The sequence below is a fragment of the Rhinoraja longicauda genome, chromosome 21, assembly GCF_053455715.1.
Source record: "Rhinoraja longicauda isolate Sanriku21f chromosome 21, sRhiLon1.1, whole genome shotgun sequence".
In the NCBI taxonomy this organism is placed as follows: Eukaryota; Metazoa; Chordata; class Chondrichthyes; order Rajiformes; family Arhynchobatidae; genus Rhinoraja; species Rhinoraja longicauda.
The window spans coordinates 21,832,023-21,858,122 of record NC_135973.1 but is presented as its reverse complement, the minus strand read 5'-3'; the positions used below and the strand labels follow the sequence as shown (position 1 = coordinate 21,858,122).

The following is a 26,100-nucleotide window of genomic DNA, read 5'->3' as shown; positions in this document are numbered from 1 at the left end:
CATCCAAAATCAGTATGCTTTCTCCCCACATCCCTCGATTCCGTTAGCCCAAAGAGCGAGATCTAACTGCCTGGTTTAGAGATCCGTGACAGACTCAATTTACAACCCAAGGAAGGCAGCTCTCGGCTGGCCATCTCAGGATTACACGGTTACACACACGCACACACGCAAGGCACACGGCATGCTTCATGACAAATCAGTGTACATGCAAAGACAGATGTGCTACCCTGAATGCATACTTCTTCCACTGACAGGTGCCAGTGTCGTGGCTTCCACAAGTCTTAGGTGGCATAGCCGGTAGAGTTGCTGCCTCACAGCGCCAGAGACCCGGGTTGAATCCTGACCTCGAGCGCTGTCTGGACGGAGTTTACACATTCTCCCTGTGATCGCACAGGTTTTCACCGGTTCCCTCCCACATTCTAAAGACGTGCGGGTTTGTCGGTACACTAGTAAACTAATTCTCTCTTACACACTAAGGACAAGTTACAGAAGCCAATTAACCTACAAACCTGCACGCCTTTGGAGTGTGGGAGGAAACCGAAGCACCTGGAGAAAACCCCACATGGTCACGGGGAGAACGTACAAACTCGTACAGACAGCAGCCGTGATCAGGATCGAACCTGGGTCTCCAGCATTGTAAACCAGTAACTCTACCGCTATGCCACTGTTCTGCAGTGTTCTCTGTTTCTATCAGTTATATTAAAAATAGGGTTCATTAAATATTAAATAAAAACAAGCAAATTATGGCCAGATTTTCCAAATATACACCAATAAGGCTGTAAGTTTTTTGTGCAAATCAGCTCCTTAACCTTGCTCTGAATTTAGTCACGAAAACTGAAAACAACAAAAAATAATGCTTATTCACAGAGGCCTGTACGCATTTAACAATACTGCGTATTGCAGTTGTTAATTGTCTTATTAACAAAGACAGGAAATGTGCATATTGTAAAACATGTACAAGATTGATCCCTGGGATGGCGTGACTGTCACATGAGGAAAGATTGAAAAGACTCGGCTTGTATTCACTGGAGTTTAGAAGGATGAGAGGGGATCTTATAGAAACATATGAAATTATAAAAGGACTGGACAAGCTAGATGCAGGAAAAATGTTCCCAATGTTGGGGGAGTCCAGAACCAGGGGCCACAGTCTTAGAATAAAGGGGAGGCCATTTAAAACTGAGTTGAGAAGGAACTTTTTCACCCAGAGAGTTGTGAATTTGTGGAATTCTCACAGAGGGCAGTGGAGGCCAAATCACTGGATGGATTTAAGAGAGAGTTAAATAGAGCTCTAGGGGGCTAGTGGAATCAAGGGATATGGGGAGAAGGCAGGCACGGGTTACTGATTGTGGATGATCAGCCATGATCACAATGACTGGTGGTGCTGGCTCGAAGGGCCGAATGGCCTCCTCCTGCATCTATTTTCTATGTTTCTATGTTGCACAGGAACTTCTCAGCAGGTCAGGCAGCACCAAGTGGAAACCCACGCTGCCACAACGGGAACGTGCAAACTCCACACATGGGAGGGAACGCGAGCGATTTTACTCCCAGACATTTCCATGGGCTGAGGCAGAGCTGCCTCTGATCCACTGTCACGGCGGGAGACGTTTCCTCGCAGTCAGTATTGAATTTTTACCAACACCGGCACCTCGTCACAAACAAATTAGTAACGAACAGATGGTCATGCAATTATTCAAGAGCCTTCACATACATACAATCAACTCTTGGATGAGAAACACAGCGTCAGGGAACACGAACTGTCTATCTCTCTGTCCAGGGGAGCAGGAAAACAAACACATTGGCAGCAGGGTGTCGAACGGTTCAGAAGATTGCCAATGGTGTTGGCGGACGGAAAAGGACGGAAGCAATCCCCAATCCAAACTCAGCTCACAAGTTGGTGAGGCTGCACTTGGAGTATCGTGTTCAGTTTTGGTCACCCTGCATTAGGAAAGATGCCACTTAGCTGCAAGGAGTACGGACTCCATCTACGCTTCACGCTGCCTCGGCAAAGCCACCGGCACAAACAAGGAGCAGTCTCACCCCGGTAACGCCCTCTTCTCCCCTCTACCATCAGGCATGAGGTAGAGAAGTATGATAATGCACACCTCCAGATTCAGGGACTTTCTTCCCAGTTGTGATCAGGCAACTGAACCACCCGACCGCCAACTGGAGAGTGGTCCTGAGCTACCATCTACCTCAGTAGAGACCATCGGATTATCTTTTGTGGCTGGCTCGATTGTAATCATATATCGTCTCTTCGCTGACTGGTTAGCATGCAACAAAAGCTCTTCGCTGTTCCTCGGTAGGCATGACAATTAACTAAACTCCAACTCGAAAGACTACGAAAATATAAATGAGCTTTGGAATGGGAACAGGTGCACTGATGTAGAACCACACAGCAATGCAGGATGGAAACAGGCCCTTCGGCCCACCTTGCCCATGCTGCACCGAGGATAGCTTACCTGCACCAATGCTTCTTTCATGGCAGTCCAGTTAGACACTCTCCAGGCACACTCCAGCACGAGGTATGGGTTGACGTGACCTTTGGACTGGCCATATTCCGTCAGCGCCTCCCATTGGTTTAGTTCCTTTGAGCAGCTGATCATGACGGGAAAGGATAAAGTCAGCATCAATAACTTTAACTCCTCAATAATCACACCAGTCTCACAAATGGTTTACGAACAATCCCGATTCTCCAAATCACCAGTGTTAGAGATACAGCCCACCAACACGCCGACTAGTTCTATATCTCATCCACTCCTTGCATGCCGGGGGCAATTTACAGAGGGCTGGTTGACCTACAAACCCACACGTGTTTGGGATGGGGGAGGAAACCCACGCAGTCACAGGTAGAACGTGCAAACTCAACACACAGACAGCAACCGAGGTCAGGATCAAATCGGGGTCTCTCGCACTGTGAGGTGGCAGCTCTACCAGCTGCGCCACCGTGCCGCATTTAAAACATCAACGAGGTGCCGTTTCGAGATCTCAGAGGGAGCCAGGGAGTAACAGAGACACCTACCGATTCCAATGGCCTTCCCACAGCTGATACTCCGGGAAGATGGCGGGCGAGGCATTGTTTCTTTCGTTCTCTTTCCTTGCCTTGTCCATGGCCTTCTCGTAGCTCTCCTGCGCCTTTCCAGGTGTATGAAAAACATCCTTGGTTACAAAGGCACCACGGTTGGAACACAACACTACCAAAATCTAACCGCACGGCACTAGGGTTCAGCTGTTCTTCCACACAGTTCACATGCAAAGTCATCCAGCACGGAAACAGGCCCTTCGGCCCCACTAATCCATGCTGGCCAAGATGGCCCAACTAAGCTAGCTAGCAGCCATCTTCAGACTGAGGAAGGGTCCCAATCCAAAGTGTCAACTATCCATGTGCTCCAGAGATGCTGCCGGACCCGCTGAGTTACTCCAGCACTTTGTGATTTTCACTCTGGTTCTTGATTCCCCTACCCTGGGTAAAAGATTCTGTGCATTCACCCTATCTATTTCCTTCATGATTTAAAGATGCACCTCTTTGTAGGTCTGAAGATCTCTGAAGATCTCCCTTTAGCCTCCGGCGTCCAGCTGGGAAAGTAGGCACAAGGTCAGTGTGGACAGCTGCATCTCAGACAAGCCGACTGCCACATTCTTCTGCAAGCTGTCACAACAAAACATTGCCTCCTTTCCCCACGTTTAACTAGATTCATCCGTTTTTCAAGGTGTGGACTCTCATACTTCGGTGAGACCAAACGTAGACTTGGAAATCGTTTCGTTAAACACCTTCGCTCAATCCGCATGGACCTACCTGATCTCCCGGCTGCCAAACACTTAAAATCCCCTTCCCATTCCCACACTGACCTTTCTGTCCTACAACCCAGCTGCCAGATCAGCCCCGCTGAAGCTTGCAAACTATTAATTTAGTTTACAGACACAGCATGGAAACAGGCCCTTTGGCTCCCCGTGTCCATGCCGACCATCGATCACCCCTTCACAAGGTGGGATAACACTGAACTGGCGTTACCGGGTGATCGATGGTCAGCGTGGACTCGGTGGGTCTAAAGGCCTGCTTCCATGCTGTGTTTCTAAACTAAAATAAACCAAACCAACCAACCAACTCTTATCTGCCTGCACGTGATCCATCTCCCGCCATTCCCAGTGTAAACAGAGCAAGGCAGCAATGGTTCAACCTCACATATTGTCACATGTGCGAAGTGCAAATGCACAGTGAAATTATTTTCTTGCAAACAGTCCAGTAGAGCATTGCTATACCTAAGCACATCCCCGAATGTACAGGGTAACTTTTTTCACACAAAGGGTGGTGGGTGCATGGAACAAGCTGCCAGAGGAGGTAGTTGAGGCTGGGACTATCCCAACGTTTAAGAAACAGTTTAAGAAACAGTTGGACAGGTACATGGATAGGACAGGTTTGGAAGGATATGGACCAAGCGCAGGCAGGTGGGACTAGTATAGCTGGGACATGTTGGCCGGTGTGGGCAAGTTGGGCCTGTTTCCACACGGTATCACTCTATGACTCTAATCTATCTATCTCTGCCTTATCTTTCAGTTCACTGATCCAGCATGCAACAGGTGCCAGGTATTTGGCGCCATTTTCATCAAATGCTATCGATGAAGGCTGAGGGGCTGGGGGGTACTCAGATCCATCCTGCATTTAAAATCATCTCCCACCCATCCAAGAAACCTTGCATCCCGCCTGCTAGCAGCTTCCCAAAGCACTAACGGAAAAGTGGTGGTAAAATGTCACGATGGAATCCAAGCGTTCCCACGCAGTACTGATAAAACGTGCCTGCCTCCTGACTGATTCTCCACTTTTCTTTTGGCTGTGGCCACAAACTTTCCACGACAACACTGCAATCCTAATCTGAACGCTTGATAGGGAAAAAAAAAAGTTATTAATATGCATTAAGCAGGCTTTGGGAAGCATTGACTGTGAAATGAAGGCAAACTGGTAGGGTGAAGCGCTTGCTGCAGGTTGAATCTTAAGGCTGGTGAACGGGATTGGTGGAAGTACCTGCTCAAAGAAGCCATGCTGCTCGTAGGCGATCGCTGTCGCTGTCTCTGGAAACTTGCATCGCTTTTGCCAGAGGCCGGCCCACATGTCCTCCTCTTGCAGCAACGAGTACAGTTCTGCCAGCGAATCCAGAATTTCCTGCAAACAGAATCACAGTCACTGACTCCAGCTCCGTGTAATTTTGAAGAAAGGTCCCGACCCCAAGCGCCCTTTAATCGTTTAACCGTGTCCATGCTGGCCATCGATCACCCGTTCACACCAGCTCGGTGTTAACCCACGATGTGAAGGGGTGATCGAAGGTCGGCGTGTGCTCGGTGAGCCGGGAGGCCTGTTTCCATGCTGTCCTTGTAAACTAAACTAATAGTTGCTGCAAGCTTCAGTAGGATTGAGCTGGCCATTAAGAGCTTCACCACATTTACCATTTAAAGCATTTAAAGCACCTCCCTTCCACTGACTCCATTTACACCTCACACTGCCACGGCAAGGCCACCCAGGGGCGGCACAGTGGCTGAATTGCTGTTTTACAGGGCCAGAGTCCCAGGTTCGATCCTGACCACGGGTGGTGTCTGTACAGAATTTGTACTTCCCTGTGACTACGTGTGTTTTCCTTAGGTGCTCTGGTTTCCTTCCACACTCCAAAGACATACAGGTTTGGCTCCGATAAAAATTGTAAATTGTCCCTAGTGTGTAAGATTGTGTGGGTGCACGGGGTGAGAGCTGGTTAGCACGGACTCGGTGGGCCGAAGGGCCTGTTTGCATGCTGTGTCTTTAAAGTCTAAACCTTAAAGTGAGATTGAGTCAATGGAAGGGAGGTTGGCTTGCACGATGGTCTGGGTAACGTCCACAGCTCTCTGCAATCCCCAAGAAAGACACAAAATGCTGGAGTAACTCAGCAGGTCGGGCAGCATCTCTGGAGAAAAAGGAATAGATGACTTTTTGGGTCGACACCCTTCTTCATTCAGATCATTTTCTCCAGAGACGCTACTTGGACCGGCTGAGCAACTCCAGCATATTGTGTCTATTTTTGGTGTAAAGCAAGCATCTGCAGTTCCATCCTACACCTTTCCTCTGCAATTTCTTGCGGGCCTTGGATGGAGCAGGTTTTGGTTCCCAAACCAGGCTGTGATGTATCGCGAGTGGAAAGGGAATGGGAAGGGGAAGGGGAAGGGGAAGGGGAATGGGAGAGAGCATCTGCTGCTCACTGATATCACTGTCCACAGGATCACCAGAAAGGAAGTGAAAGGGCAGAGTGGAGTTAAATCCACCAGCGTGTTATGACTGAGCACTTGCTGATAACCACAAGTACTTCATGATATTATACAGCAGGAGAAACAAACGACAGCTTTTCTCCAGACTCTGTCAAGCGAAGAATAAAGTGTGCACTCGGGACTGACATCAACAGAAGGACCCACAGTGAAGTGAGTCAGTTGGCAGAAACTAGCAAAGCCCCGCTGTGTTTTCAAACATAAATATCCTTCCGGAGGTGCAGAACCGGCTCCTTATTTCCAGTTGCATTTTAAACAACCTAAAGAAGTGTGGGACATAAGGAACTGCATGTGCCGGAATAACAATGCATGACATTGCTTCACTCTGCATCTTTACTTTGCTCTATCTATTGCACTTGAGTTTGGCTTGATTGTGTTTACGTGTGGCATTATCTGATCTGTTCGGATAACATTCAGAACAAAGCTTTTCACTGTACCTCGGTTTCCTCCGGGTGCTCCGGTTTCCTCCACAACCCAAATTCGTGCGGGTTTGTAGGTTGATTAACCCTCTGTGATATTAGCCCCTCGTGTGTAGGGACTATACTGGTTCTCAGTTATCCCGTTTTCACATCCACTCCCGACACACGAGGGGCAATTTACAGAGGGCCAATAAACCTACAAACCCGCACGTCTTTGGGATCAGGGAGGAAACCAAAGCACCCTGGAGGAAACCTACGTGGTCCCAGGGAGAACGTGCAAACTCCACACACAGACAGCTGCCAAGGTCAGAATCGAACCTGGATCTCTGGCGCTGTGAGGCGGCGGCTCTACCCACTGTGCCACGTCACTCGCGCAGGACGAGGGGAAGAGCTTACCTGTGGCGGTGGAGTTATGCTCTCTTGCTCGTAGAACTCCGAGGTCTGGCGTGGTTTGATCTGAAGGCTCAAGCCTTTTTCAAACGCCTGGTGCTCCAGCATGAGTGTGGAGCGGAACCACAGGTTGTGGGTCTTGCCCAGGTACTTCAGCACACACGGACGGATGGAAATGTGGGGAACGCACTGTGACATTGACTCCACAAAGCAGTTCAGGGCACTGGGCTGGCAATCCCTCTGTACCTGGTGGCTCCCGCTGCACAGGAAGGGGCTGATCTCACCCGCCAGAGCCTGCAAAGTTAAAATAAACACACACAAGCATATTACATTATGATCGACATAGATAGGGTAGAGTCAGAATCTTTTTTCCCCCTGGGTGAAAGTACCAAAGATGAGGGCATAGCTCTAAGGATAAGAGGGACAAAGTTTAACAGAGATCTGTGGGGCAAGTTTTTTGTTACACAGAAGGTGGTGGGTGCCTGGAACACATTGCCGGGGGTGGTGGTTGAAGCAGATACAACAGTGCCGTTAAAGAGGAACATGAACGTACAGGGAATGGAGGGATATGGATCACGAGGCAGCAGAAGAGATGAATTAATCCTGGCATTCATGTTTGTCACACACATTGTGGCCAAAGGGCCTATTACTGTGCTGTGCTTTTCTATGGAAGAATTAACCACATCATGGTTAGTTTTGGCAGAGGTGGGGAGTGGTTTTGGCAAAGGTGGGGGAGGGAAGGTTGGTGGGGTGGGGGTGGGGGTGGGGGGGGCACTGGAGCGTCACTGATGCCTGTAAGATCTTCAGATGAAACTGTAAGATCTTCAGATGAATGCACAGGGTCTTTTACTCAGGGTATGAAAATCAAGAACCAGTGCATGTAGGTTTAAGATGGGATCAGAAAGGAATAAGAAACCTTTCCGCTCAGAGGTTGGTGGGTATACGGGACAAACTGCCAGAGGAGGTAGTTGAGGAAGGTACTATAACAGCATGTCAAGGACAGGTAAATGGATACGAAAGGTTCAGAGGAAGAGGGGCCAAACACAGGCAATTGGGACTAGGGCATCTTGGTCGGCATGGATGAGATGGGCAGAAGGGCCTGTTTCTCTGTGTGTGACTATGAATTAGAGCGAGAAGAGCTCTCTTTGCAACACAAACTACCAGCAGGGATTACTGTTGGAGTTGCTGCCTCACAGTGCCAGAGATGCGGGTTCTATCCTGACTATGGGTACTGTCTGTACGGAGTTTGTACATTCTCTCTGTGTCTGCGTGGGTTTTCTCCGGGTGCTCCGGTTTCCTCCCAAAGACATACAGGTTTGTACGTTAATTGGCTTCAGGAAATTGTAAATGGTTCCTCGTGTGTAGGATAGTGCCGGTGTACGGGGTGATCGCTGGTCGGCGTGGACTCGGTGGGCCGAAGGGCCTGTCTCAGCACTGTATCTCTAAAGTCTAAAGACTCCATCTCTGTCCGAAAGATTAAACAGAAGATGATTAAAAACTAAATTTACAGATTAAGACGAAGTGGCCTTATTTCGTGCTGATGGGCTTGAGAGGCACCTTGGAACAGATTTGATCCGGGGCTCCACCTGCCCTGATCAGTGAACCGGTTCGCGTTTTGGCGCGTCTCACGATTTCATTCCCATCGATCTGCCTGCACGCGTTCAGAAAAGCAATGCGTTCAGAAGAACAAGTGAAAACCCTGATTGCGGTTCGTAAAGAAACGGCCTTCTTCAATAGAAAGAAAAATCAAATGCAAAAAGCTTTTCAAAGAAACACTTGCACAAAATCTGTTCACTTAGAAGGCGTTTCAACCTTTCCCCAGAGCAGCCAAGTTAGCAGCATCAGTTACAAAACCCCACAACATTGATCTTGAGAGACGTCTCTCTGTGGAACCGATTGCCATTGTTCAGCTTTTTCTTCCACGTACTCTCTGATGTTGTATTTGGGAACAACTTTATATCGAAGGACAAATGCTAAATCTTTCCACTACTGGGACTAGCTGCTGAAGCAAGTTGCCCTTGAAGCCGTGGCTATTGTGTTCCGGGTCCAAGGAGGCTGGAGGAAGCTCTTGATGTTACAATGATCCTCTACAACGTTAGTCAGAGAGTCGTACAGCACGGAAACGGGCCCTTCAGCCCAGCTTGCCCGTGCCGACCAAGGTGCCCCATCCACACTAGTTCCCACTTGCCTGCGTTGGGCCCATTTCCCTCTAAACCCTGCCTATCCAAGTTGTTGCGACCTTGGAATTGAGGAAAGCTGGAAAGTGTTTTTGCAGTTTGACTTGGTTGGATTTCAGTAGTGCTACAGGTCCACCAATGATTTCCAGGCAACTGATGGTCCAGCCCCCCACTTTAATCCGGACAAACTCCCTCCCAGGAAGTCACCCCGAAAATGTGGCACCTGGGCTGGGTGAGGTGGCCGACCTCTCCCTCTTCAGGACTTCCACAGCCGACCTGATGGTCAAATTTGCCGCCGGCAGCTGGGAACTGTGGAACAGACCCGTTCCCATAGCCGACTTCAGCGGAAGACTTTGTGGGCCAGTATATCACGCCCCCCTCCCCCCAAGACCGTGACCTCTGTCGGTCCGGCAAAACAGATAATACAGCAAGGCCCCGGAACCAAGGGTGCCGGAAAATCAGTGGTGGGCCTGTGATACACAACTGTACACGGGCTTTAATTCCTTAAAAGAAAGGCAGATATTCAAAACTACCTCATAAATCCCCTGCCATGTGCCTATCTAAAAGCCTCTTAAACGCCACTATCATATCTGCCTCCACCACCATCCCTGGCAACGCATTCCAGGCACCCGCCACCCTCTGTGTAAAAAAAAAACTGCCGCGCACATCTGAGAAAGTCATAGTCATATGGCACGGAAACAGGCTCTTCGGCCCACCGAGTGCGTTCTGATCAGCAATCACCTCGCACACTAGCACCCACTAGGGACTAGGGACTGGTCCACCAGTGATTTTCTGGCAACTGATGATCCAGCCCCCACTTTAATCCGGACAAAATCCCTCCCAGGAAGTCACCCCGACTCGAACACACTCGGGACAATTTTGGACACCTTTGAAATGTGCGAGAAAACCGGACAGCTAGGGAAGACCCACATGGTCACAGGGACTCCATACAGACAGCACAAACTCTATACAGACAGCACCTGAGGTCAGGATCAAACCCGAGTCTCTGGCGCTGTAAGGCAGCTACTCTACCGCTGCGCCACTGTGGGTCAGGCAGCATCTCTGGAGAACATGGATAGGTGACGTTTCCAGTCGAATCAGACGTCTTCAGAAAGGCCCTGACCCGAAGCGTCACCTATCCATGCTCTCCAAAAATACTGCCTGACCCGCTGAGTTACTCCAGCACTTTGTGCCTTGTGTTTTGTAAACCAGCATCTGCAGTTCCTTACTTCTGTCCTTTGTTTAAATGTTTACTTGAGTTTACAGTCACGACACAATGGGTCTCCCTTACATAAAAATCAATCGCATTCACGTCAATGCCATAACACGACTGTGGGGAGTGAGGTTTGATGACTGAAGACTCACGTGCTGTTGCCTGTCAGATAGAATCTTCCAGAGTCTGGGAAAGAGTTGAATCCAGGTCTTCTCTGCTAAAGCTGTGCTAATATGACACAGCTGAACATAGGCACTCAGCAGGGCTCCAGTCTATCAAAGGCAAGACAAAAAGCAGATGCTCAGAATTAGAAAAACATGATTCCTCCCTCTCCTTTCTTTATTAAAAGCTCTATTTTCCACAATAATCAGCCATGCAAATAACAACAGGCCCACCACCACCATCGGTCGTCCGTGCCAGGCCTTTGGAGCAGATCTGGAAGTTGGCTCGCCTCTATTACAGGTCCACCACCAATTTCTGGTTAAAGAATTGGGAAGGCCTGGATCGAGTGGATGTGGAGAGGAAGTTTCCAGTGGTGGGAGAGTCTAGGACCAGAGGGCACAGGCCTCAGAATAAAAGGACGTACCTTGAGAAAAGAGATGAGGAGGAATTTCTTTAGCCAAAGGGTGGTGAATCTGTGGAGGAAGGAACTGCAGATGCTGGTTTAGACCAAAGATAGACACAAAATGCTGGATTAACTCAGCGAGTCAGGCAGCATCTCTGGGGGAAGAAGAACAGGTGACCTCTCAGGTCTGAATTTAGTGAAGAAGGGTCTCGACCTGAAATGTCACCTCTTCTTTATCTCCAGAGATGCTGCCTGACCTGCTGAGTTACTCCAGCATTTAGTTGTCTATCCTCGGTGAACCTGTGGAAGTCGTTGCCACTGACAGCCTGTGGAGGCCAAGTCGTTGAGTATTTTTAAAGTGGAGATTGACGGGTTCTTTATTCGTCAGGGCGTCAAAGGTTACGGGGAGAAGGCAGGAGGATGGGTTTGAGAGGGAAAGATAGATCATCCATGATTGAATGGCGGAGTAGACTGGGTGGATTGAATGGCTGAATTCTGCAGCCATGACTTATATGAATATAAATTCTGACAAGATGGGAACGTAGCACAGAACGCCACGGAAGATTCTTCTTCCCTGTGGCCATCAAACTGTACAGCTCCTCCCCCTTCTGTCATGGGGTAGACTGACTCCCCTCCCCTCCCCAATCTTTGCCCATGCCCGATCCTTTCCACTCGTCACTTTAATTTCATGTTTCATATATCTCGTGTTTCATGAGTGTTGCCTGATCAATTTCCCTCCTGGGATAAATGATGTTCTATTGTATCGTATTCCTTTTTTTGTTAATAATACAAAATGCTTTTATTCAAAACAAACAAAAATACAGAGTAGTAACATGATCAAAGACTGCCTGTATTGGCAGTACACAAACAGTTATCATATTAAAATATCGCCAACTTTATCAACAATACACTCGACCTGGCGTGGCTGCATCGTATCCCTGGGTGCCTTGCAACATTTCCACTCTGCTGTAGCACGTCACAAGCAGCAGACTGCCGCGGTGACTGGTGTTACCGGCATCGACTATGCTCGCTCATCATAGCTACAGCTGAAAAATATGTTGTTTCTGCTTTTTAAATTAAGATCTGAATAGGCACCTGAGGGGGAATAATTTCCAGGGCTACAGGGATAGGATGGGCTGCTGCGCACAGAGCTAGCATGGACATGAAGGGCAGAATGGCCATCCTTTGTTACAAACAACATCTTGGATAAGGTGGATTTTTATCATCAAAGTGTTAGACGTGGCAACAATGCCTCACAGCGCCAGAGATCTGGGTTCGATCCTGACTCCGGGTACTGTCTGTGCGTGGAGTTTGCACGTTCTCCCTGTGACTGCGTGGGTTTGCTCCGGGTGCTCCGGTTTCCTCTCACACCCCAAAGACGTGCGGGTTTGCAGGTTATTGGGCCCTCTGTAGATTGCCCCGAGTGTGTAGGGAGTGGATGAGAAAGTGAGATAAAATCGAACTAGTGTGAACGATGGTCGGCGTGGGCTACTAGATGGGGGAACTCACGGATGGGTTGGGCCGAAGGGCCTGTTTCCGACCGGGCTGTTTCTCTAAACTAAACTAGTCTAAGGTGAACGGCAACCATCAACGAAGCGCTGAGTTGCTGCTTTTGGCTTCTTCACAATTGGTGTTCTTGCAACAACAACGTTTCGCAATTGCACCAAGTGCGGTTAAACCGTGCAGGCAAAATAATCTCCAAACTCGTGATTAACACATCAACCTCGGGTTGGGTAGAATGACACAATAAGGACTATGTAACTAAGTGAGACCGCTTCAACAGAAGCCATTAACACATCATTCATAGCCATTAATAGCTTTTATTTGCATAAGCAGGCCATCTGTGCCAATTTAATTAAGTGCACCTCTCAAATATCACCACACATGCACACATCACACTTTTACCTTTTCACTCTGCACACAACAGTGGCTTGGTAAATGGAGCCTGTTGTCATAAACTTCAAATCTGTGCCAGCTCTCGACAAAAAGCTATCAAATTAGTCCGGCCTCCCCATTATTTCTTCGCACACCTTCCTTTTCCATTACCTATCCAATTTCCTTTTAAAAGTTGCTATTCTATCTGATTCTACTGCCCTTTCAATAACCCTGGCATCAAATCAAAACCGTGTCAAAGCATAAAAGGCTTTGTAGACACAAAGTGCTGGAGTAACTCAGTGCTTCAGGCAGCATCTCTGGAGAAAAATGACCCGGAACATTAGTTCATAAGTTCTAGTAGCAGAATTAGGACATTCGACCCATCAAGTCTACTCCGCCATTCAATCATGGCGGAGGAGGGCCGAATGGCCTCCTCTTGCACCTATTGTCTATTGTCTATCTTTTTGCCTCTCAGCACCACTCTCATGTCTTCTCCCCATAACCCCTGACACCCTTACTAATCAACATCACCCATTCTTTTTTCTCCAGAGATAATGCCTGACCTGCTGAGTTACTCCAGCACTTTGTGTCTATCTTTGGAATAGACCAGCATCTACAGTTCTTTGCTTCTACATGAAAGGCAAAGAGTTGGGAACTTCATAAAACGTTGTCTCCTGATTCGGATTGGTGAAAAAATAAATAATTCACCCCATGTTGGATTTAGTTACCCCCGTTTCCTCACGTGAGCATTGCTTTAAAAGGGGGAAAATAAAACAACTACACTGTAAATCAGACGGCACTGCATCTGTACACTGCATGCAGTGAACGTCAGAGATACAGAGTGCCTGTGGTTAATGTGTAGGAAGAAACTGCAGGGAGTAACTCAGTGGGTCAGACAGCATCTCTGGAGACAAGGAAAAGGTAATGTTTCAGGACGAGACCCTTCCTCAGGCTTGTGGTTAATGTACTGGTTAAGTCACCGGACTAGTGGTTAGAGATCTGAACCACTGATCGACATCAGAATTTACAAGGTGAACTACAGATGCTGGTTTACAAAGAAAGACATCAGTCTGAAGAAGAGTCCCAATCCGAAACGTTACCTATCCACATTCCCAGAGAATCTGTTTGACCCCCTGAGTTACTCCAGCACTTTATGTCTTTTTTGGTTACCAGCATATGCAGTTCTTAGCGTCCACAACTGTGGACTGTCTTTGTTTGTTCTTAGGACTTTGGGCTTATTTGCTCCAGTATCGAGGTTATTAATTTATTGAATTTTATTTATTATACATTATCTATAATTATATCATGAAAGGCCTACACAGAATGGACGAGGAAAGGATGTTTCCAGCAATGGGAGAGTCTAGAATCAGAGGGTACAGTCTCAGAATAAAGGGACACACCTTTCGAAAGGAGATGAGGAGGGATTTCTTTAGCCTGAGGGTGGTGACTTTGTGAAATTCATTGCCACAGACAGCAGTGGAGGCCAAGTTATTGGGTATTTTTAAAGTGCAGATTGATAGGTTCTTAGTAAGGGCATCAGTTATAGGGAGAAGGCAGGAAAATGGGGTTGAGAGAAAAATAGATCAGCCATGATTGGCTATCCTACCACAACTAGAGAGCAGTCCTGAACTGCCATCTACCTCATTGGAGACCCACGGACTATCTTTGATCGGACTTTACTGGCTTTACCTTGCACTAAACGGTATTCCCATATCCTGTGTCGATACACTGTAAATGGCTCGATTGTAATCGTGTATTGTCTTTCCGCTGACAGGTTAGCACGCAACAAATGCTTTTCACTGTACCTCGATACACGTGGCAATAAACTAAACTCAAACTGAATGGTGGAGCAAACTCGATGGGCCGAATGGCCTACCTTTGCTCCTATGTCGTATGGTCTATGTGTATTGTGTTTACAGGCCCGTTAAGTTGCTGTGAATAAGAATTTCATTGTTCCGTTGTTGGTACTTAGGACATTGAGACAGTCTTGCCTCGTGTTAAAGCCACACAGTGCTCACCTTTACTTCTCTGAGAGAGTCGAGGAATTTATCGTGCCGGTTTGTCAGCATGTGCAGCTGGTTCCCCGCATCTTTCTCCGACTGCTCCTTGGTTTTTGGCGTGCTGCTCTGATCCCCAGGTGCCAACTCAATATCGATCTCCACATCCTAGAGGAGAATCATTGAAGAATAGGTTAAAAAATCACATTCCCACTGGAGGCAAAACACCGACTCTTATTGTCACGGTGATATTTTACCAGGATCGGGATAACTGCAAGAACCGCTGTGCAATACAAACAGTTCATATCGGAAACAATCCACCCAACGGTCTTGGATCTACGAAATAAACATTTAGCAACGAATTGGAGGAGGAAATCTATCTCTGTTTTAGGCTGTGTGCATCACCAATTCACTGTGCCGAGGTGACAATAAAGTACCACTAAACAACTGAACTGTTTCCCTCACTCCACCATTCACACCTTCACCTGTCTAGAATCACCCCCCCCCCCCCCCCGTCTTATTGAGTATATTCTTTGCTTTAAAAAATGTATCTCACGACAGGTTCATCACCGATTTTCCCGCACCCTTGGTTCGAGAGCCTTTCTGGAGTGTCCGTTTTACCGGACCTGCAGAGGTCACGGCCTTGGGGGGAGCAGAGCTACGAGCCCGCAAGTCGTCCTTGGAAGCCGGCTATGGGAAGGTATCTGTGGGAAGGTATCTGTGGGAAGGTAAGGTATCTATGGGAAGGTAAGGTATCTATGGGAAGGTATCTGTGGGAAGGTATCTGTGGGAAGGTATCTATGGGAACGTATCTGTGGGAAGGTATCTGTGAGAAGGTAAGGTATCTGTGAGAAGGTAAGGTATCTGTGGGAAGGTATCTGTGGGAAGGTATCTATGGGAAGGTATCTATGGGAAGGTATCTGTGGGAAGGTATCTAGGGGAACGTATCTATGGGAACGTATCTATGGGAACGTATCTATGGGAACGTATCTATGGGAACGTATCTATGGGAACGTATCTATGGGAACGTATCTGCCGGAGCCAGTCCGGCTGCAGTTCCAGAGCTCCGCCCGCAGGGGGAACATTCCACCCGCTGATTGGCAGGTGAGGTCAAGGCGGGTGAGGTCAAGGCGGGTGAGGTCAAGGCGGGTGAGGTCAAGGCGGGTGAGGTCAAGGCGGGTGAGGTCAAGGCGGGTGCGGGAAGACCCGATGAGGTCAAGATCAGAGAGATCGAGAAAGGGGAGAGAGGAAGAATGTCAGTTGATTGTCTAGAAAAAAAGATGGTCGATAGTCACTGCAAACAGGCCCTTTGGTCCAACTTGCCCATGCCGACCAACATGTCCATCTACACTAGTCCCACTTGCCGGCATTTGGCCCATATATCCCTCTAAACCTGTCCTATCCATGAAGCTGTCAAAATGTTTCTAAAACGGTGCGATAGTACCTGCCTCAACTACTTCCTCCGGCAGTTTGTTCCATACACCCACCGCCCTCTGTGTAAAGGTTACCACTCAGGTTCCTATTAAATATTTCCCCCCCCTCACCTTAATCCTGTGATCTCTGGTTCTCGATTCCCCTAACTCCGGGCAAGAAACTCTGTGCCTTTACCCCATCTACTCCCCTCATGATTTTGTACACCTCCATAAGATCACCCCCTCATCCTCCTGCGCTCCACGGAATAGAGCCTGGGAATTAGCATCACACAGGGAGTTTCCAACACCAAGCAACGAAAAGAAAAGACAGATGATTTCTCCACAAAGCCCACTCCAGTCAGCAAAGAGAAAGAGTAACTATTCAAACACTTAATTAATAGGCGCTGTCTAAATAAGATATTATATAACTCTATGCCACAATATCTGTCCATCTGAATGCGGGAACACATTTCATGCTCTGTGTGTGGTGTCCTAGGGTGGGGTGGACTGTTGAAGGGTTGTTTAATAAACTGTTTCCCTTAAAACAAAATCATGTTGTATTTCATTAATCGATCTCGTTTATCTCATTTAAAAAGGAAGAGAGGCAGCGTTGGCCTCAGAGAGTGCTCACGTTTCACAGCGCACTCTCTCTCTCTCTGTGCTGCAGTGCCTGACGTCTCTCACGCCAACCGATCAAGGTTCAATTTCATAATCATAAAATGATGTTGGCTTTTTACAGAAAATAAATTTGGCCCAGGGCTGGGTGGTCACGTGGGTCTGAAGGTCCCAATTCACAAAGGAAGACCTTATTACAAGAACTGTGGTTCGCCTGAAGGCAAATCAGATTTTTCTCACACAATAACATCCCCTTTCCTCATCTCTCCACCTCCATCACCAAGGGACAGACTATCGACGTACGTTTTTTTTCTTCTCGAGACTAGTTTTTTTCTCTCCCACCTTTCTCGATCTCTCTGGCGCCATCACAGAGGACAGACTAGAGTTTAGACTTTAGAGATACAGCGCAGAAACAGGCCCTTCGGCCCACCAAGTCCACGCCGACCAGCAATCACCCCGTACACTCGTTTGATCTAACATACTAGGGATAATCGACAATTAACCGAGGCCAATTAACCTACAAATCTGTACGTCTTTGGAGCGTGGGAGGAAACTGGAGCACCCGGAGAAAACCCACACGGTCACAGGGAGAACGTACAAACTCCGTACAGACACCGCCAATAGTCAGGAATGAAGCAGAGTCTCTGGTGCTGTAAGGCAGCTACTCTACCGCTGCGCCACCGTGCCGCCCTCAACCATCCTTTGAAAAAAATCTAACACATTACTCGGTTGTGCTAAAGTGCTGTTATAAATTAAATCTATAATGCTGACTGATCACCTGGCACTGGCACAGAATGGACACACATCAGCAGGGATTTCCGTGAAGGAACAACGTGTTAACTTCAGTGTTAATTGTTTAACCAGAATCGGAGGGAAAGGCAAGTCAAATTCAGAAACAAATTACCTCCTCTTTGCTCTCGCTGTTCTCCCTCTCCCTGGGCTCCTGTTTCACGTGCGTTACCATGGCAAAGGCTGCCCGGTCATGGCTGTCGGCTAGGTTAATGACGTTGGTGATGGATGGCAGCATGGCACCTTGGCAATTGGTGCCAATGGTGGTGTTTTTCTCACACACCGCGAGCAGCAGCTGTAGGGTTGGGGTAGGAACACAATGATCAACAAACAGGGCACGTCACAGCAACACATCATCATTAGCGGTTCCTCCACACGTAACTTTACTGTTAGACCGTAGAGGTACAGGCGGAAACAGGCCCTTTGGCACAGACCAGCACTCACCCATGCACTAGTTTTATGGTTACTTTAATTTAGTTTAGAGATACAGCGTGGAAACAGGCCTTTCGGCCCACTGAGTCCGCGCCGACCAGCGATCACCCCGTATACTAGCACTAAGCTACACACCAAGGACAATTTATAATTTACAAATAAGCCAATTAACCTACACGCTTTTGGAGAGTGGGAGGAAACAGGAGCGCCCGGAGCAAAACCCATGCGGTCATGGGGAGAACATACAAACTCCGTACAGACAGCACCCGTGGTCAGGATCAAACCCGGATCTCAGCTGCTGAAAGGCTGCAGCTCTCCCGCTACGCCACCGTGCCGCCCACGTACTGTAATGCCGTAAACATAATGACGACATCAGTTGATGCGGAGGGGCACACTTAGAGAAACTAATGAACCAACAGTGTGATGGAACTGAACTAGCACACTCTCTCTGCTGAAATGACTACTGGACTCGAGGGCCTGAGCTGCAGGGAGCAGTCGGGCAGACTAGGACTTAATTCCTTGGAGAGCAGGAGGATAAGCGGTGATGTTATAGAGTTGAATAAGATCATGATGCGAATAGATTGGGTAAATGCACAGTCTGTTACCCAGAGTTACCAAGGCGGCATGGTGGCACAGCGGTAGAGTTGTTGCCTTACAGCGCCACAGACCACAGCAGTAGAGTTGCTGCCTTACAGTGCCACAGACCCAGGTTCGATCCTGACTCTGCGTACTGTCTGCGCGGAGTTTGTACGTTCTGCCCATGACCGCGTGGGTTTTCCTCGGGGGTTCCGGTTTCCTCACACGTTCCAAAGACGTACAGTTTGGTAGGTTCATTTGGCTTTGGTAAAAATTGTAAATTATCCCTAGTGTGTAGGATAGTTGACCAGGATCACTGTCAAGTCAAGTCAATTTTATTTGTAGAGCACATTTAAAAACAACCCACGTTGGACCAAAGTGCTGTATATCAGTTCAGGTACTAAGAACGAACATACAATGGCACACAAACATAACAGCACATACATAAACAGTTCACAGCGCCCCCTCAGAGGGCCTCAAACGCTAGGGGGTAGAAATAGGTTTTGAGCCTGGACTTAAAGGAGACTTAAAGCGTGGACTCAGCGCACGGCATGTTTCCGCGCTGTATCTCTAAACTAAACTAAAAAAGGAATCAAAAAACGAGTGGACATAGGTTTAAGGTGAGGGGGGGAAAGATTTAGAAGGAACCCGAGGGCCAACAATTATTTTATACAAAGGGTAGCAGGTATATTGAACAAGGTCGGATGGAGGAGGTAGTTAAGGCAGGTACTATCACAACATTTAAGAAACATTTAGGCAGGTACATGGTTAGGATAGGTTTGGAGGGATATGTGCCAAACACAGGCAGGTGGGACTAGTGTAGATGGGACATGTGGGACAGCATGGGCAAGATGGGCCGAAAGGCCCATTTCCACTCTGTATGACTCTATGATTAGATTCTCGGGTTAGAGAACATCGGTTAAGGTGAGACAGGAAAGATTTAATGGGAAACTGAGGAGCAACTTTTTCACACAGAAGGTGGTGGGTGTATGGAACGAGCTGCCAGAGGAGGGATTTGAGGCAGGTACTATCACAACATTTAAAAGACACTTGGACAGGAAACATTTAGAGGGACAAACTCAAGCATGTAGAACTAGTGTAGATGAGGCATCTTGGTCAGCATGCAAGAGTTGGGCCAAAGGGCCTGCTTCCGTGCTGCATAACTCTACGGCATGTGTAGGAAGGAACTGCAGACGCTGGTTTAAACTAAAGATAGGCATAAAAAGCTGGAGTAACTCATTGGGACAGGCAGCATCTCTGGAGAAGGAATGGGCGACGTTTCGGGTCGAGACCCTACTTGAGAAGGAAGAAGGGTCTCATTAGACAATAGGTGCAGGAGTAGGCCATTCGGCCCTTTGAGCCAGCATCACCATTCAATGTGATCATGGCTGATCATTCTCAATCAGTACCCCGTTCCTGCCTTCTCCCCATACCCCCTGACTCCGCTATCCTTAAGAGCTCTATCTAGCTCTCTCTTGAATGCATTCAGAGAGTTGGCCTCCACTGCCTTCTGAGGCAGAGAATTCCACAGATTTACAACTCTCTGACTGAAAAAGTTTTTCCTCATCTCCGTTCCTCACAGTTCACACTGCCACCCAGCTTTGTATCATCTGCAAATTTGCTAATGGTACTTTTAATCCCTTCATCCAAGTCATTAATGTATATTGTAAATAGCTGCGGTCCCAGCACCGAGCCTTGCGGTACCCCACTAGTTACCGCCTGCCATTCTGAAAGGGACCCATTTATCCCCACTCTTTGCTTTCTGTCTGCCAACCAATTTTCTATCCATGTCAGTACCCTACCCCCAATACCATGTGCTCTAATTTTGCCCACTAATCTCCTATGTGCGACCTTGTCGAAGGCTTTCTGAAAGTCGAGGTACACCACATCCACCGACTCTCCCCTGTCAATTTTCCTAGTTACATCCTCAAAAAATTCCAGAAGATTAGTCAAGCATGATTTCCCCTTCGTAAATCCATGCTGACTGGAACGATCCTGTTACTGCTAACCAGATGCTCTGCAATTTCGTCTTTTATCATCATATCATATCATATATATATAGCCGGAAACAGGCCTTTTCGGCTCTCCAAGTCCGTGCCGCCCAGCGATCCCCGTACATTAACACTATCCTACACCCACTAGGGACAATTTTTACATTTACCCAGCCAATTAACCTACATACCTGTACGTCTTTGGAGTGTGGGAGGAAACCGAAGATCTCGGAGAAAACCCACGCAGGTCACGGGGAGAACGTACAAACTCCTTACAGTGCAGCACCCGTAGTCAGGATCGAACCTGAGTCTCCGGCGCTGCATTCGCTGTAAAGCAGCAACTCTACCGCTGCGCTACCGTGCCACAATTTTATAATTGACTCCAGCATCTTCCCCACCACTGATGTCAGACTTACTGGTCTATAATTTCCCGTTTTCCCTCTCCCTCCTTTCTTAAAAAGTGGGATAACATTAGCTACCCTCCAATCCTCAGGAACTGATCCTGAATCTATAGAACATTGGAAAATGATCACCAATGCGTCCACAATTTCTAGAGCCACTTCCTTAAGTACCCTGGGATGAAGACCATCAGGCCCTGGGGATTTATCAGCCTTCAGTCCCATCAGTCTATCCAACACCATTTCCTGCCTAATGTGAATTTCCTTCAGTTCCTCCGTCACCCTAGGATCTCTGGCCACTAGAACATCTGGGAGATTGTTTGTATCTTCCTTAGTGAAGACAGATCCAAAGTACCGGTTCAACTCGTCTGCCATTTCCTTGTTCCCCATAATAAATTCCCCTGCTTCTGTCTTCAAGGGACCCATATTTGCCTTGACTATTTTTTTCCTCTTCACCCGAAACGTCACCCATTCCTTCTCTCCAGAGATGCTACCTGTCCCTCTGAGTTACTCCAGCTTTTTGTAACTCTATGGCATGACACAAGTTTTATGATGTTCAATAGATGAGGCAACGAAAGAGATGCCAAAGGGTAAAAGATCATTCTGTACTGAGACTGCTGTGTCTGTAAACCCTCTGAAACATTCTAAGCTCTGCACAGTGATTTTTGAGCAGGCCTTCGGGCTTAGTGAAACTAGAGCGATCTGCAGCAGCTAAAGACGTCTCTCACACTGGGTAAAATCGGTGCTCCAACTTCATGTTGTTGTTCATCCTTCGGGTTCAAAGATGACCATGACTTCTCTTTCAATTGGAGGATTGGTGACTGTGGGTCCGGAAGTGACTGGCGAGGCCAATCCGGGCCCGGAAGGCACGCCCACACGTAGGACACAAGTGGCTGGGTGCTGCAGTGGAAGTGGAGGTAGCCCGGGCCTTGCGCGCGGTGCGTTTCCTCTGGGCTTCTGCAGTGCGTCTGTTCTCTGCTGCACCCGAGGTCCTGTGGTGAGCTTGCTACGCCAGGTTGGACGGTCCAGAGCAAGAGACTCCCAAGTGCTGAGGTTGACGTCCAAGTCTTTGAGGGACACTTTGAGGCAGTCCTGAAACCGTTTCTTCTGTCCTACCGAGCGTTTGCCCTGATACAGTTCTCCATACAGAAGCTGTTTTGGCAGTCGACTCTCGGGCATTCTGACGACATGGCCTGCCCATCTAGCTTGGGCTTTCCATAGGAGGGTGTGGACGCTGGGGATTCCGGCCCGTTCCAAGACCTCTGTGTCGGGAATTTTGTCCTGCCACCTGATGTGAAGGAGTCTGCGTAGGCAGCTCAAATGAAAGTGGTTGAGCTGTTTCCAACTTCATACTGCTTTGGAAATGCCGGACAGCAACATTAAAGGCAAATTATACTAAACTAAATTTACTTCAAAAAGTACAAAACCTTAACCTGAAGCAGTCATTTCGTCAATGTGCTTATTTCGATCCGCTTCAACTCAAAATTAAAATTCCACACCTTAACAACTTATTGTATTTGTTGTTCATTTGGTCATTAAACGTACCCCTGGGTTCTAATCTCAGTTCAGACTTTAGACTTTAGAGCTATAGAACGGAAACAGGCCTTTTGGCCCAACGACTCCACGCCGGCCAGCGACCACCTCGTACGCTAGCACAATCCTACACACTAGCGACAATTTCACCAAAGCCAATTAACCTACAAACCTGTATGTCTTTGGAGTGTGGCGTCTGTACGGGGTTTGTACGTTCTCCCCGTGATCTGCGTGGGCTTTCTCCGGGTGCTCCGGTTTCCTCCCACATTCCAAAGACGTGCAGGTTTGTAGGTTAATTGCCTTTGGTGAAATTGTACATTGTCCCCAGTGTGGAGGATAGTGCTAGTGTACGGGGAGATCACTGGTCAGCATGGCCTAGGTAGGCCGAAAGCCTGTTTCTGTGCGCTGTATCTCTAGACTAAATTAAACCTCTGCGGTATTTTGTAATGCAAAATGACCGCGTAACTAAAAAGTCAAACAAAATCTGCAGTGAAACGTAAAATGACAAGCCGGTGGTGATGACTAAATAGACATCCGACTAAATAGGTTTCCGCTAAATAGACACGAAAAGCTGGAGTAACTCAGCGGGATAGGCAGCATCTCTGGAGAGAAGGAATGGGTGACCTGGCTGGTTAGCACACTACAAAAGCTTTTCACTGTACCACAGTACGCGTGACAATAAACTAAAGGCAGTTTGATCCTCACCTCGATGCACTGCTTGATCCAGAAGTGACTGCCCATGGCCTCCCAGTTTTGGGAGCAGGTAATGTAGAGCAGCCGGTCGTACACCCGCCGCCTCATGGAGTTGTCGAAGACCTCGAAGAACTTGGCCCGAATGTGCGGCTGGCAACATCGCAACCCAGCCAGGAACGCCGGCTCCAGCTTGGCCGTCAGCTCACTGCCAGAGAGGTTCTCATCCCTGCAAGAGACCACAAGCACAGAGGACTCAATGTGTATCAGCTAGGGTACCGTCCGATTCACCTCCACCCCATTGCCAACACTGAACTTTACCTCTGGAACTGATACGCTGCAACGTATTCTGGTCTTCCCTTTGCTCTACCTATTGTACTTGAGTTTGGCTTGAATGTATTTATGCTTGAAAGCGTGCCCCACCATGCTCAGGAACAGCTTCTTTCCCTCTTCCCCATCTTAGACTGCAGATCCAGGCTGGATTTATTGTCTTACCCAAAGAAAGCAACTGTCAAAATGCAGCAGTCCTGCACCAACATAATCAAAGGCTTGTCCTACCCCAGTCATTCCTTCTTCTCCCTGCTCCCGTCTGGTGCAGAAGCTTGAAAGTGCGCACCACCAGACTCTGGAACAGCTTCTTCCCCTCTGTTACCAGACTTCTGTACGGTCCTTCCATAATCTAGGGTACAGTCCGATTCACCTTTACCTCATTGCGGACATTGGACTTTGCTTATGGAACTGGTGCGCTACACTATTAATAACTATATTCTGCACTCTGTATCTTCCCCTGTGCTCTGCCTATTGTACTTAAGTTTGACCTCATTGTATTTATATATAGTATTACCTGATCTATTTGGATAGCATGCAGATAGGCAGGGGGGAGGAGCCAGGGGAGGAGGGGCCGGGGAGGAGGGGCCAGGGGAGGAGGGGGAAGGGGAGGAGGGGCCAGGGGAGGAGGGGGGAGGGGAGGAGGGGAAAGGGGAGGAGGGGGAAGGGGAGGAGGGGGAAGGGGAGGAGGGGGCCAGGGGAGGGGGCCAGGGGAGGAGGGGCCAGGGGAGGAGGGGCCAGGGGAGGAGGGGCCAGGGGAGGAGGGGCCAGGGGAGGAGGGGGCAGGGGTGGAGGGGTCAGGGGAGGAGGGGCCAGGGGAGGAGGGGCCAGGGGAGGAGGGGCCAGGGAGGAGGGGCCAGGGGAGGAGGGGGCAGAGGAGGAGCCAGGGGAGGAGGGGGCAGAGGGGGAGGGGCCAGGGGAGGAGGGGCCAGGGGAGATGGGGCCAGAGGAGGAGGGGGCCAGGGGAGGAGGGGCCATGGGAGATGGGGCCAGGGGAGGAGGGGTCAGGGGAGGAGGGGTCAGGGGAGGAGGGGGCAGGGGAGGAGGGGCCAGGGGAGGAGGGGCCAGGGGAGGAGGGGGCAGAGGAGGAGGGGCCAGGGGAGGAGGGGCCAAGGGAGATGGGGCCAGGGGAGGAGGAGGCCAGGGGAGGAGGGGGCCAGGGGAGGAGGGGCCATGGGAGGAGGGGCCATGGGAGGAGGGGCCAGGGGAGGAGGGGGCAGGAGATGACAGGGCAGATGTGCACGGGCCTAACGGCTGTTATAACTAACGGGACAAAGTGTAGGAGGGAGGAGATATTAGAAAGTTAAAGAAAAACAAGACATGTAGAACCTTGCTACAGTCAGAAACTGAAACTGGCTTTCTTTCATCATAGCATTATGTTCCGACATGTTTGATTCTAGAGCACATGGGACTTAAGAACCTTTCAAAGTTGAACAACGTTTAATGTTTAAAGACATGAAACGTATCCTCCTGGAGATGTTGGGATATTTTAGTGGCCTCATCGCCCTCCCCCCACATACTAATCGGTACATGACTAGCTCGCACTACAGTGCACCACAAATCAGAGGCCGCACACTCGAACCGTGCATTAGCATTTATAAAACAAGGTTTCTTTTCATTAGTTTTAAGATGGATTAAAAAATATATATATTATATTTCCTTCGGTGCCAATCTCTTTTAGACTTTACTTTAGAAATACAGTGAGAAAACAGGCCCTTCGGCCCATTGAGTTTGCATCGAACAATGATTACCCTGTACACCAGCACTATCCCACGCACTAGGGTCGTTTTTTTAAAAACATTTTACAGAAACCAATTAACCTGCAACCCTGCACATCTTTGGAATGTGGGAGAACATTGAGAAAACCCACGCGGTCACAGGGAGAACATACAAACTCCGTACAGACAGCACCTGTGGTCGGGATCGAACCCGGGTCTCTGGCGCTGTGAGGCTGCAGCTCTGCCACTGCGCCACCGTGCCGCACAGTTGGCAGCAGAGGGCTCTCATCTGAAGCAGCGGTTTGTGCCACTCATCCACTCCCGACGCACTAGCGCCAATTTACCCACAAACCTGCACGTCATTCGAATATGGAAGGAAACCGGAGGACCCAGAGGAAACTCACACCATCACAGGGAGAAGGTGCAGAGTCCACACAGACAGCACCCACAGTCAGGATCGAACCCCGGACTCTGGCGCTGCAAGCCAGAACCTCGACCGCTGTGCCAAAATGCCGCCCATCTCATTCAAAAGAGATGCTCGCACTTGGGTAACCTTGAGATTTATTAAATAAGTTGCTTGCTTCTGAAATATGGACTATTGTGTTCGAGACAATGAGTGTAGAAAACCGCACAAACCGTATTGGTTTCTCAAATGGAATAAATCTGCATGGATCTCCCGAGAGAGTGGTGCAAAGACAGAA

The 26,100-nt window shown here is 48.7% G+C and overlaps 1 protein-coding gene across 1 annotated transcript in view; it reads right to left on the bottom strand.

Moving 5' to 3' along the window:
- The window catches only part of trrap (transformation/transcription domain-associated protein), a 170,496-nt gene that overhangs the window by 48,852 nt on the left and 95,544 nt on the right, over positions 1-26,100 (bottom strand). The window contains exons 49-56 of the mRNA XM_078418086.1: positions 23,370-23,583; positions 17,850-18,029; positions 14,940-15,086; positions 10,634-10,753; positions 7,098-7,385; positions 5,018-5,155; positions 3,020-3,132; positions 2,460-2,595 (exon numbers count right to left, since the gene is read on the bottom strand). Of these exons, the coding sequence (XP_078274212.1) occupies positions 2,460-2,595; positions 3,020-3,132; positions 5,018-5,155; positions 7,098-7,385; positions 10,634-10,753; positions 14,940-15,086; positions 17,850-18,029; positions 23,370-23,583 (1,336 nt within the window). The remainder of the gene's footprint in view (positions 1-2,459; positions 2,596-3,019; positions 3,133-5,017; positions 5,156-7,097; positions 7,386-10,633; positions 10,754-14,939; positions 15,087-17,849; positions 18,030-23,369; positions 23,584-26,100) is intronic.